General features: G+C 31.1%; 1 protein-coding gene and 1 long non-coding RNA gene across 2 annotated transcripts; one reads left to right on the top strand and one right to left on the bottom strand.

Annotated features, from left to right (window-relative positions):
* The first annotated feature begins 8,212 nt into the window (after positions 1–8,212).
* Positions 8,213–10,212, top strand: LOC128386802 (uncharacterized). Its single transcript, XR_008324928.1, has 3 exons — positions 8,213–8,880; positions 8,969–9,577; positions 9,782–10,212. It is a non-coding gene; the product is annotated as an uncharacterized LOC128386802 (long non-coding RNA).
* A 1,033-nt stretch (positions 10,213–11,245) lies between these two features.
* On the bottom strand, positions 11,246–12,490 carry LOC128386800 (putative methyltransferase DDB_G0268948). The gene is made up of 2 exons (XM_053345878.1): positions 12,122–12,490; positions 11,246–12,010 (listed from the first exon to the last, which is right to left on the bottom strand). Exons 1-2 carry the CDS (start codon positions 12,404–12,406, stop codon positions 11,462–11,464), a joined length of 834 nt encoding a protein of 277 aa, XP_053201853.1. The 5' UTR covers positions 12,407–12,490; the 3' UTR covers positions 11,246–11,461.
* Positions 12,491–13,826: the final 1,336 nt, after the last annotated feature.

The raw sequence follows: 13,826 nt of genomic DNA, 5'->3' as shown, positions 1-13,826 counted from the left end.
GTTTTGGTAGTAAATAAGTTGATCAGTAATCGTCATTGTGAATACAACTTACTTCTTAACCTGGATCAACTGAACTGATTTCAATGGGAACGAGAGCCTTCCCTCCGTCACCTCGACGTCCAATGTCCTATCATTTCCTGCGAAGCCCAGCAAAAGACTTTAAAGCCATAAATTCAATGATGAAACTTAATTCATCTGGTAATGAGAAGAATATTACAAGATGATACTAACGAAAGTGATCCAGTTACCCGACGACATGGAGAGAAACCAGTACTTCGATCAATGATCGATAATATTTACACTGAACGACAAGAAGATGATACCGAAGACAATGCTGACATGGATATGGAATAAAAGAGGAAACTGATTGTATAATAATCATCAATCATTATTAACAACCAATTAAAGCTTTTTAAAATCTAACATTTTCGATTCATAAAATATTGTATGTAATTACAACAATGATTAATGTATCTCTAGTTTTGGATAGACGACGGTCATCACGATCATTAATAATCATAAGCTTAGATTAATTAGGGAGATAAAATTATTTAAAATTAAAAGTTGAACCAATTTGTTTCCTCAACTGTTCGAGGTAACCAATGTTTCATTTAATCATGAAAAAAGTATTAAAACAAATTGTGATCTGTGTGAGTGAGGTGAGGAAGAAAAAGATTACATATCATGTGAAACAGAAGGTATCATGGTAAAAGAATGAATGTGGAATATTGGTCGTGGTCCTGGTTGTGGTATTAGTTGTTCTTCTATTGCTGATGTTGAATTTTCGGTTGGGGGGTTAGAATGGTAGGCCTGCTCTCGCGTTTGTTAGTTGTAACTTTTGTTGTCTTTCTAAACCTCTATCCCGCGATAATGGCTTACGTCATAAATCCGGTCCAGCGTTTCATGCCTTGCCCGGTCAAATAACTCATCGAACCCTTCATCTTCAACTATCTGTTGGCGACTTGGTGAGGATTGATTGCTGCCAAGATCCCCTTTGATCATGGCGAAAATTGAAAAAACAGTTACAATTATAAAGATGAAATTCATTTTATGTTTATGTAAAGGGTGTTTCACTTAATAAGTTGAAAAATGGGAGCTGGTAATAAAAATTTATCTCACTTATTTTATCTAAGGATAAAAGGATAACTACTGTATCAATGTTAATAATAATGATGATGTTATAACAATTAGAAGATGAATATTTTTTTCACCATTGAAAAGATCCTTTTTAATAAAAAGTTTTTATGCGAAAACTTTACATCGTCAACGTTGCTATAATCTGTGTAAATAAGATACTGATTAACTGAACAATTATTCAATTGATTCTGATATTTACTTTTTTTCTTACAGCATAGATGTCAAGTTTCTGTAAATAATTCGTGATAAGCTTAATTCAACGAGATGGATTCTAATTTTATGAGGTTCGATTTGATTTCATCAATCAAATCAATCAATAATTTCTAATGGGACCTTAATTTCTATAACTTTATCGGTATAAAAAAAATAATCTAATATGACCAAGTAACAACATGGTGAATACAAATAAACCTTTGAAACTATAAAATTCAACGATTTTCATTAATCATTGAACTAATTGACTATTAAATTAGTAAAAATATTTGTTCAGATGATTTACCCTCTTAATTGTTTATTAGAGTTAAAATTTTTCAGTGTTTATAACCTTAAGGAAACTTGTTGAATAGTAAGAATGATTACCTTTTCTCATTTAATTGTCGATATCATGTGAACTGGTATAATGACTAATTAAACAATAGATCCGCTCAATAGTATATGTAATGATGGTAAAGATTAAGAAGAAAATTTGTTATCTTATGTTAAACATTAATATTCACTTTTGAATATTAATGTAAGTTACCTATTGGTTTAGGTATTGGCGTTAAACACTAATATTCCCTTTTGAATATTAGTGTCAGTTACTATTGGTTTAGGTATTATGTTAAACACTAATATTCACTTTTGAATATTAGTGCCAGTTACTATTGGTTTGGGTATTGATGTTAAGCATTAATATTCACTCTTGAATATTAGTGTAAGTTGTCTATTAGTTTTGGGTATCGGTGTAAAACATTAATATTCGCTCTTGAATATTAGTTTATCAAGAAAGAGAAGAGAGAGAAGGAGTCTAAACTTTGGATCTTTCTTTTGTAATATTCCAATTAATTGTTTTATAATATTGTAAATTCGAGGAAGAATAAGATAATTTTGGGTTGCTAACTAAAATCTAATTAATGTTGAATTATCCTAAAAGATATAATGACACGTAATGATTGTAAATGAATTAATTGAGTTTTAACTAATAAAGTGTCAACATTAATTCTTGCTGTTTTTGCTGCTGCTACTCAATTCCGCTGGTGATAACATCATAGTTATTACAAGTCGACAGGATAAAGATCATATCTTTTATCCATTCTGTGCTGATGATTTCAATTCAATTCCCTGCTGTTCAAATTAGTTATCATTTCTAGTAACTTCATTTATTTCTAATTGAGAATCATCATCAAATTCAAATTGACACAATGTTGAGTGGAGATGAACAACCATCTACTTCTCATTCTGAGTTTTATTCTGTTCCCTCTTCACCACAATTCCAACTATCACCGAACAATATTATCGACTCATCTCAACCACTCGCTCATCCACAGGTTCACAAACCAAGACTTCATATTTTTGATGGAGCTAAGAAAAGTGTCACCATCGAAAACTGGTGTAAAATGTATGAGTCCGCTGCAAGGCGATATAATTGGTCGGATGAAGATATTGTTGAATTATTAAATGAATATCTAGACGGTGATGCTCTCAACTTTTATCTTTATGAGAAAGATAACTGTGATTGGGTTAATATAAAATCCAAACTAATCAATAGATTTGGTATCAAGGCTATTGAACCACTTGAAGAGTGTGTTAGATTGAAACTGCATCACAAGAAAAATGTAACTGAATATTTTGAGGAGAAACGTCGTCTTGCTAATTTATCTCTTTTGTCTGAATCTCAAGCTGTAATACTTATGATTGAAGGTCTAAGTGATCAATTTAGAAACTGTTTTCTTGGTCATAGAATTAGTACCTATGACCAGTTTTCGCTATTGCTAAAGCGGCTGAAAATCACTTACCAACTCATTCTCATAATCAAGGTAAGTTAAATAGGAATCAAGGTAATCGATTCCAATATCACACTAACTACAAAGTTAATCATGCTGAAAATAAACAATTTGTCAAACGACCACCAAAATCTGCTTGTTGGATTTGTGCTAATGCTGGGAAACCTAACCAAATGCACTGGAAGGAAGATTGTCCTATTAAAAAAGAGAGACAACAAGATCATCAACAACAATCACATCAACATTATCATCAACCTCATCAACTTCATCAATCTAATCAACAACGAACAATTAACTATGTTGATCAAGCATCAAATTCTGTACTTGACGATCAACAGAACGACTCTCAGGGCGTTCATTTAAACTAAATTGTCGACTTGAAACGAAACCTTCTCACATCATTATCAAAGGGGCTATTGATTCAAATGATGTTTCAATTTTATATGATCCTGGATCCAACATTTCACTTGTTAGTGAATCAATCATACGAAAACTAGGAGTTGAATCAATTAAATTAAAAACACTAAACTTTTCCACGATAATTGGAGTGGGTGAAATTTCAAGTCTGACTAAAATTAAGTTAACCATTGGGCTAATTACAAATATTATTTATGTTTATATTACTGACTCACTTCCGATTGATATTCTTTTAGGGTTAGATTCAATTTGGATGTTTAGCCTACAATGTGACTCTCATTATCAAATCACCCAACAATCAACTAATCCTAAACAACCGACAATCATCAATTTAATTCCTCCACCAATTAACCTTCCCGATAATTTTCATATTAACATTAACAGTAAACTCAATGATGAAACCGCTAAGACTATTAACGCTGAAATTATTAAGTTACTTACAAGTTACCAGACTTGTTTCGCTGAGTCCAAATTCGATATTGGTTGTATTCCAAATGCTGAATGTGTCATTGAATTAACTACTAATATTCCCATCAATTCTAAACCTTATCGATCAACAAATTATGAAACCATCAATGCTGAAGTTCAATCTCTTTTGCTGAACAATTTAATTCGTCCATCATATTCACCTTACGCATCTCCGGTCACATTAGCTTTCAAGAAAGAAGATCAAGCAAAGACGAGATTTTGTATAGATTATCGGAAGCTTAATGACAAAGTTTTACCTGACAAATATCCAATGCCAAGGATTGAAGATATCATTGATCGTCTTTATGATAGTAACATTTTCAGTATTTTTGATATCAGGTCAGGATTTTGGCATGTGAAAGTTAGAGAAAGTGATATTTCTAAAACTGCTTTCATTACACAAAATGGGCATTATGAGTGGCTGGTTATGCCCTTCGGATTGAAAAATGCTCCAGCAATATTTCAAAGAGTAATTCGAAATATTCTTGAGAAATATTCATTAACTAACTTTTGTCATAACTATATGGATGATATCATTGTTTTTTCCCCTAATCCAACTATTCATCTAAATCATTTATCACAATTATTAACTGCTGTTCAAAAGGAGAATATCAAATTGAATTTTGATAAATCACAATTATTCCAATCGACTGTAAATTATTTGGGTTATCGTTTATCTCCTAATCATATTTACCCTTTGAACAATAATATCAATTCAATACTTGAACTTAAATCACCTAAGTGTGTAAAAGATGTTCGTCGATTTCTGGGAAAAGTTAATTATAACCGCAAATTCATTAACAATATTACTCAAATATTGGAACCAATTCACAATCTGCTGAAAAAAGACTCCAAATTCGATTGGAGTAGCGATTGCCAAAGTGCTTTTGATCAAATCAAATTATTATTAACTTCTGATCCTGTTCTTAAAATTTATAACCCAAATGCTGATTTAATATTGGAAACTGATGCTAGTAGAATAGGTTTGGGTGCTATTCTCAAGCAACCTGATGAAAATGATAAATTACATCCGATCGGCTATTTCTCAAAGAAATTAACTGATTATCAAATCAACTACCCTGTAACTCACCTTGAATGTCTGGCTGTTGTAGAATCGATTAAATTCTGGCATCATTATCTCTACAATAGAAAATTTACTGTTATCACTGATCATATTGCGCTGAAATCAATTCGTAAAATAAATAAACCAAATTGTAGGTTATTCACATGGGCATTTTTCTTGGGACAATATGATTTCGATATTAAATATCGACCTGGAAAAGAAAACGCTGAAGCTGATTATTTGTCGCGAGATCCTGTGGCTGCTGATGAAACTGATTATCCAATTAAGCTGATAAATTTTATTGCTGTTGCTGACCTTAAAGCTGAACAATTGACACTTGCTGATACTGATAAACTGCTGATCAACTCTGATGGACTTTATTATAAAATGGATAAAAATGGAAAAGGAAAATTAATATTACCTGAATCGCTGAGACTGAAACTATTAGAAGCTGTACACATCCAATTTGGTCACATTGGAATAAGGAAAATGATAACTATCATAAGCTGGAAATTTACCTGGTCAAAATTAACGGATGATGTTATTCAATTTGTAAGCAATTGTAAACCTTGTCAACTGGGAAAAACAAGGAGAATCAAATTAATCGCTGAATTGGGTCAATTTGGACCTGCTGATAAACCTTTTCAAATTGTTGCTGTGGATACAATTTGTGGACTGAACAATTATAAATCTAAGAAACGATATATTCATATTGCTGTTGACCATTTCACTCGTTTTGTCTGGGCTATTGCTTCAAAACATCAAACCGCTGCTGAATTCATTTCATTGGTAAATAAAGTTCTAAACTTCGGAAAACCTCAAACAATACTAGCTGATAAATTTACTTCCTTGACCTCTGCTGAATTTGCTGATTACCTGGATAACTTAAACATAAATATCGACTTCATTCCTAAAGCTGCACCTCAATGTAATGGGTTATGTGAACGTGTTGGTAATACTATTGTTGACAAAATTCGGATCAAAATGATTTCAAATAATTATCATTATGGTTGGGTCAAGTATTTACAACGATCAATTGATGAATATAATCATTCACCTCATGCTGTAACTGGGTTCACACCTTATTATTTGTTAAATGGAACAAAACCTGAAAACTGTCTGGATATTGAATTCGCTGTGCTGCCTGAAGCTAGAATAATAGCTTTCCAAAATTCTGTTGATTATCACAACAAGAATGCTGAAATTTTTAATAAGAAACATACTGATTATGATTTCTCTCCTGATGAAAAAGTATACATGAAGAATTTGTCTGGTATAAACAAACGAAAATTGGATCAGAATTACTTTGGTCCATTTCGCATTTTAAGGAAAATCGCAACTAATATTTATGATGTCGAAGTATCGGAATCACCACAACATGTTCAACAAGTTCATTCTAAACATTTGATTCCTATTCGCAATTTATATTAGAGTGAATCATCATTTGACACTATCCAGTTCCGTCCATTACTCTTAAGGGTGGGGATGTAATGATGGTAAAGATTAAGAAGAAAATTTGTTATCTTATGTTAAACATTAATATTCACTTTTGAATATTAATGTAAGTTACCTATTGGTTTAGGTATTGGCGTTAAACACTAATATTCCCTTTTGAATATTAGTGTCAGTTACCTATTGGTTTAGGTATTGGCGTTAAACACTAATATTCACTTTTGAATATTAGTGCCAGTTGCCTATTGGTTTGGGTATTGATGTTAAGCATTAATATTCACTCTTGAATATTAGTGTAAGTTGTCTATTAGTTTTGGGTATCGGTGTAAAACATTAATATTCGCTCTTGAATATTAGTTTATCAAAGAAGAGAAAGAGAGAGAGAGAAGGAGTCTAAACTTTGGATCTTTCTTTTGTAATATTCCAATTAATTGTTTTATAATATTGTAAATTCGAGGAAGAATAAGATAATTTTGGGTTGCTAACTAAAATCTAATTAATGTTGAATTATCCTAAAAGATATAATGACACGTAATGATTGTAAATGAATTAATTGAGTTTTAACTAATAAAGTGTCAACATTAATTCTTGCTGTTTTTGCTGCTGCTACTCAATTCCGCTGGTGATAACATCATAGTTATTACATATATAAAGATATCATATTTACACAGATTTGCTCTCTTTTATGAGGTGAACTGAAATTCAAATAATATGAACCATTTTTGGGATAAGATTATCATAATTCGAACAACCAAAGCTAAGCTAAAACCAAGCTTTCATCATTTATTAACTGTATCAAATATGATTCAGGCTCAACCAAGATATGGTATCTTGTTTAATGACGATAACAATAGTCTCTGAAGTGTAAATTCGAGCGTTTTAACTGGTTTGAAGTAGCTTGATCTTTTTAGAAGGGTTGGAATTACATCAGTTTCTCAAAGGGATATTAGGACATTCAGCATTTACTTGACTCGTTCTGCAAATATAAATTTTGTATTATTAGGAGCATCCAAAAGTCTTTTACCTAGAAAATTGCCGATTGAATTGAGAATAAAAAATTTGGGTGGGATTTGAAAGCTTAAAGACTGAGAACTTAGAAAACAGAATTTCAGAAAAATCGAAAATTGCTATAAATTTTGAGGTAAAATTCCCATTGAAAAAATCGGCTTTTTTGACCTAAATTGACCCCAATCTTGGAAATTTGACCGATCACGATTTACTGGGGAGCAAGGATTTATTTGTTGGTCCACTACTTGCCACAGGCAATAGAAAACTCTCCATGTATTTCCATCCTTATGACAATCAAACGTTTGGATCAAATTTGCGTCGGCCAGATACCAATGCTATTCTAAACTTTTTGGACAATTTGATTGGAACCGAAGAAGCCGAATTTACTGCCTGTTTCAATATAAGATATGAGACTGATAGATCTAAAAACAGTTACGGAAATTCAAATGGTGGCCTGGCTTAAACGAATTGCTCAGAACGAAAATCCTTCCAAATTAACAACGTGCTTTGATTGTTTCTTTGTAATAATTAGAGTATTTTCGTTTAATCTATTCCTGCTTTTACAATTATAATCATTAATAAAAATATCAACGAGTAGTAGATTTATAGACGAGTAATTAATACAATGAGTTATAGTCAATAAATAATCACTGATTAGTAATACATATGTAAGGCGAAATTTTATCAAAATAAATTGGACTTTTAATCGATATCAGCTTGTGGCGACATCTGGTTGATCCATTCGAAGTAATTTAAGAAAAGAGTTCAAATGAAAACAATTAACCGCTTTTTCTGGTTTCTTTGAAATTTATTCATTAAATTTTATTGTCATTACAATTTTGTTTTTCGTCTTAATTGTTCTTTTGGTTAATTGTGTGATTACTTTCAAGATTATTTTGGTGCCTTTGTAGAAAACAATGTCAATTGGAAGTGTTTGTACGTGGAAAGAGAAAGAGGATAAATTGGTAAATTGTTTTGTTCCATTGAAAAGAATATTTTTGATAAAAATGAGAACTACAAAGAATATCAAGAGTTGATTAAGGAGAGTTACACTTCTCTTTATGATTATATTAAATTGGAACTTGAGGATGGTGAAGATCCTTTGGAGAAAATTGAGAAGGAAGAGAAAATAGTGAAAGAGAATATTGAAAATGCGAAAAATGAGGTGAAAAGATTAGACGAAAGTAAACAAAATTTGAAAGTGTCTTGTAAAAAGCGCCAATTAAAGGAAATTGAAGAGATGAGATAATCCAAACCTTGGAATTGATATAAATTCTAAGAACAAATTCAAAGTTCTGAGTAAATTCTTGAATGTCTCATATAAAACTGACCAAGATGGTCAAGCGACTGCAGGTAAGCCCATTTTCTAAGCGTAAAGATTGATGATTTTTGTTTACTATTCTAATTGAAAGTTTATTATTTTCTCTTTTTTTTGTTAAAGTTCTTTTCAAAGATGGTAACCGACAGATCCGATTCGATGACCAAAGTCGATCCAAGCAACAAAAGATGAACGAATCTTGGAATATATTTAAAATAACAATCGAAAATAATCATGATCATCTTTTTATTGTCGTTTAAGTGTTTTGCATCATTAAATTACCTCAATAGATTTAGCAACAATTAGTTCTAATTCGGGTTCATTAGTGGACAACCATCAAGTTAATCCAATAAAATCTCTGACAATTAGGCTGCGAATGAGCGTTGTTATATTACAGCATTTCTCAGTAACTTTCACCGAGTTACCAAGAAGTTTAGTCGAGTTCCCATTTGGATTAGTCAACCCGATAGATGGCAGAATTTTTTTCAATTCTTTGTCAAAAATACAACTTAGATGTTTCCTTTTTTTTATCGCTCCTGATAAACTTTAATTTAATTAACTTTACCTGTGAATTTAAAATTTAATTTCATGTTATTATTGTTTATCTTGTCACACGGAACAAGTTGGTACCAAAATCACGATAGTTCAACAGTTAATTCAGTTGTTTTTTGTTACTCTTAAAACTGAGACTCTTGTTGCGTCGTAATAACTTCAACCATTTTTGTTCTCTTGGTAAGTTTTGTTGGTAATTTGATACAACTTTCTTTTCTCTAACTCATACTTTAAATTTTATACTTTAAATTTTATACTTTAAATACAATTAAACAAATTGATTAAAATTACCTCACATTTATAATCAAAATAAGTGTTTTCACATTTTAAAAGATTGAAATTCTAATTTTATTTTCTCCTTCTCTTCGTATCATACCTAATGAGTTAAACTTATTTGGACCTCATCTCCACTTCCATCTCAACCCTTGGTATTTACAATCATCAAATTGGACCTTTGGACAATCAAACTAACCACCAGTCAATTAATATAATTTATAAATTTTCTTTTGTTTTTACCTAATAATTTGTAAACCAAATCTATTGTAATTTCCCTCCCTGAAGTTGTCTGGAACAACTTTCCTCCACAGGAGGAGCTACAGAAATACACTGTAGTAATAATGTTAACTCATTGCATCCATCAGGATGTTACCAATAAAATTGTCAATGAGTTTCGCAGATTATCAATTCATTTGGTCAACTTCTCAGAACAATTAGTCAAGTAGCTCAATATTACATGAAGATGAATAAAATGAAAAAATTACTCAAAATTCATCAGTGATTACGAAAAAAATGAAAACAATTTTCTATCGAAACATGAAAAAGTTCAAACATGTTTACTAAATGGGTATTTGGAGACGAAAACAATTAAATTGTGATTTGAAACCATTTTTAATTGTCTTTAATGAAGCTACTTGACTAATTGTTCAGAAAAGTTGACCAAATGAATTGATAATCTGCGAAACTCATTGACAATTTTATTGGTAACATCCTGATGCATGAGTTAACATTACTACAGTGTATTTCTGTAGCTCCTGTGGAGGAAAGTTGTTCAGACAACTTCAGGAGAAATTATAGATTTGGTTTACAAATTATTAGTAAAACAAAGAGAAATTATAAATTATATTATGAATGAGTTTGGTTGTCCAAGGTCCAATGATTGTAAATACCAAGGTGAGATGAAGTGAGATGAGGTCCAAATAAGTTAACTCATGGTATGATACGAAGAAGAAGGAAAATAAAATTAGAATTTCAATCTTTAAAATGTGCTTATTTTGATTATAAATGAGGTAATTTTAATCAATTTGTTTAATTGTATTTAAAGTATAAAATTTAAGTATAAAATTTAAGTATGAGTTAGAGAAAGAAAGTTGTATCAAATACCAACAAAACAAAAAGTTGAAGGTTGATTACGACGCAACAAGAGTCTCAGTTTTAGGTAACAAAACTGAATTAACTGTTGAACTTTGATTTTGCCAACTTGTTCCGTGTGGATAATAACATGAAATTAAATTTAAATTCACAGGTAAAGTTAATTAAATTAAAGTTTATCAGGAGCGATAAAGGAAACATCTGTTGTATTTTGACAAAGAATGAAAAAATCTGCCATCGGGTTGACTAATCAAATGGGAACTCGACTTCGGTAACTCGGTGAAAGTTACTGAGCTAAGAGATTTAGATATTAACCAGTAACATTCACTTTGACGTTCGCCCAATAGATTATCATGTACAATTGAATAGTTATAATGTAATAATCAGATTTGCCATTTTCCATTTAATCCAATGGATAATGGAAGTAAATTTAACGGATTTTATAAGTTTTAACAATCAATTGAAAAATTAGTCAATTAAAATGAAATTTTATTAACGTTTCCAACTCAAAATAATCACGAGATTTGGTTCGTATTTAAAATTTTACAATTGATTAACTTTAATTGACTGGTTACAAAGACACAAGGTAGTAACTGGGTTAGTGTTTAATTGCTAGACGTTAATTTGATTCTCGGTGTAATAGTAATGAGTGATAAGTAAAGATTATATTTTAATGTCTATTGAATTGTGAACAGTTCATTTTCGTGATAAAAGGAGAAAAAATTCGAAATTTAGATTGATCTTAATAGAAGCGAAATCGTCGGTTCCAAGAATATTCTTCATCCGATTTACAATATCGTCAATGAAGATCGTCGCTTTTTCTGGACTTTTCAAGGCCAAAGTATTATATGCTGACCAGGAGGTAATATATTCGAGGAAAGTTTGACCATCGTAGGTAACTGGACAAACGATATCAGTTAATCGTTTACAATTACGATAAGGTAACTTTAGATTGTCATACTTTGAATGAAGGAAATTCATCATTGGCTGTTCCCAACAACCTAATAGTTCAAGATTATTAAACGCGTTTTCAATTACCGAGGCCATTTTATCGTTAACCGGACAATCATCTGGTGATCGAAGTGGATAACAAATGTAACCTGAAGCAGCGAAAACACCACCGGGGGCAAGAAGACGATCCACTTCCTTGTAGAATGAGGTTATGTCAAACCAATGGAGACACTGAGAAGCTGTAACAAGATTAACTGATTTATCTTCCAATGGAATCGATTCAGCACCAGAAACCTTCAAGTCGAACATGAAAATCAAAAATATCACAAATAATTAAGCTCGATAATTACCAGAAACACTCATGAAATATTCAAATAAGTGGGAAATGGTGATGACAATATTTACCTTGAATGAAATATTTGGGTAAGTGTTTCGTTTATTGGCCTCGGCGATTTGAGCGGAACTAATATCAACACCGAGAATCTCATCAAAATAATCTTTTATTAGAAAAGTATTCTGACCTGAACCTGATCCAACATCGACAGCTCTTGACCAGGTTCCATTTTCGTTCTTTTGATTACCAGCATCAACAAAATCGACGATTGAGTTAATCAACGAAAGTGGTGGCGATGGACGAGAACGAACATAAGTCGACGCGTGATCTTCAGATTCAAACAATTGGATGGGCATAATTGCTGTGATAGTTTGGACAATTTCAACTTCGAAGGAAAAATAAACACGAACACAAAAAAATGAGCGAAATTCTAAAAGGTACAAAGATATTTGAACAGTTCGAATGGTTTTTATTTCTTTTCAATGAATCTCAGCTTTTTTATCGAACTCAAGTGGTTCGATTTAAGATTTGGTCCAATTAATGTTGTGGGTGAGAAAAGTTTAATGAAAGAGTAGGTTGGTCTTACTAAGACTCTCCCATTCTCATCTTATTCTTTCTCTCTCTCTCTCACTCACCTTTTTCTCTCTCATTATCATCAACTTGTCGATTCCACTGGAAGATAAATCAGTTTATCTGTCAACCACTTTCTCGATTCATTGGTTCTCGATTCAACCTCATTTTATAAGGAAGTTAATTGTCATCTGGCTTCAGGTTTAGAATCATTTTCACTTTTTGATTATATCACATTGAGCAATAACATGATTAAGGGCTTGATTGATTTAGCTATCAAGTTGATTTTCCACTTAATCCTCTAATTAAACTGATTCTGTTGTTAATTCCTCTTGTTTACCTTCCGTTTTAAATTAAATTTTCATTCTCGAAATTGGTTTTTCTTTTCTCTTCATTTAACCTTCTCAAATGATTAAGAAAATTAGTTCCAATTGTTGTTAACAGAAATTCATTAACTGTCAGCATAGATTTGGACTAAATACATTGATTAGAGATTATCTTTACCTGTATTTATTGGTTATCGCAATTAAATCATCAGTATAATTGAGGGTTTGATTTATTTTGGTCAAGTTTCTTTCATTTCTCTTGATTACCTTCATTTAGATTACAATTTGTTTCACCCATTTGATTTTCGTAGCAATTGCTTGAAACAATCAAAACGATATTTATAATTAAAATTAACACTAACAATTAAGGCAATAATTTTATTCATTCCGTCATTTTGATTTCCTTAGATTGATTAGAATCGTTTGAGTTTTAATCAACCTTCCGACAAAATAATAATCAAATGATTTGAATTAGCGAATCAGCTAAATTTTATTACTTTTAGAGAATATCGAATTCAACTTTACACACCAGTTAGAGTAAACAATCAGTTAATTGTTGACGATCGACTTTTAATCTACAATTTACAAAAAAGTGTAAAGTCGTTGTTATGAGATGCCCTTGAAAGAGATTAAAGGTGAATCAATAAGATTTTATGCTTTAAATTGATTCGTCAAAATTGTTCAGATGTTAATTACTAAATTAGAGCAGTTAATTTATATGATAATTAAGAAAATCATCAATTATTAGTGAAAACAATTAAAAATTCGTCAATTTAACTTGAAAATGAATGGAATTTGTTTTTTTTCTTTGCCACAAGATGACGACACTTAGAAGGAAAAAGTTTGCGTTCACTTACAATTAATGTGATTGGTCAAACTA

Source organism: Panonychus citri, unplaced genomic scaffold (assembly GCF_014898815.1).
Source record: "Panonychus citri isolate SS breed McGregor unplaced genomic scaffold, ASM1489881v1 Contig00077, whole genome shotgun sequence".
In the NCBI taxonomy this organism is placed as follows: Eukaryota; Metazoa; Arthropoda; class Arachnida; order Trombidiformes; family Tetranychidae; genus Panonychus; species Panonychus citri.
This window is presented reverse-complemented; position numbering and strand designations above follow the sequence as displayed.

Coding starts and splice junctions, on each gene's coding strand:
- LOC128386800 (XM_053345878.1), bottom strand. CDS start 12,406: ATGCCCATCCAATTGTTTGAATCTGAAGATCACGCGTCGACTTATGTT. Junction 12,011..12,121: donor ACCCAAATATTTCATTCAAG/GTAAATATTGTC, acceptor TTCGACTTGAAG/GTTTCTGGTGCTGAATCGAT.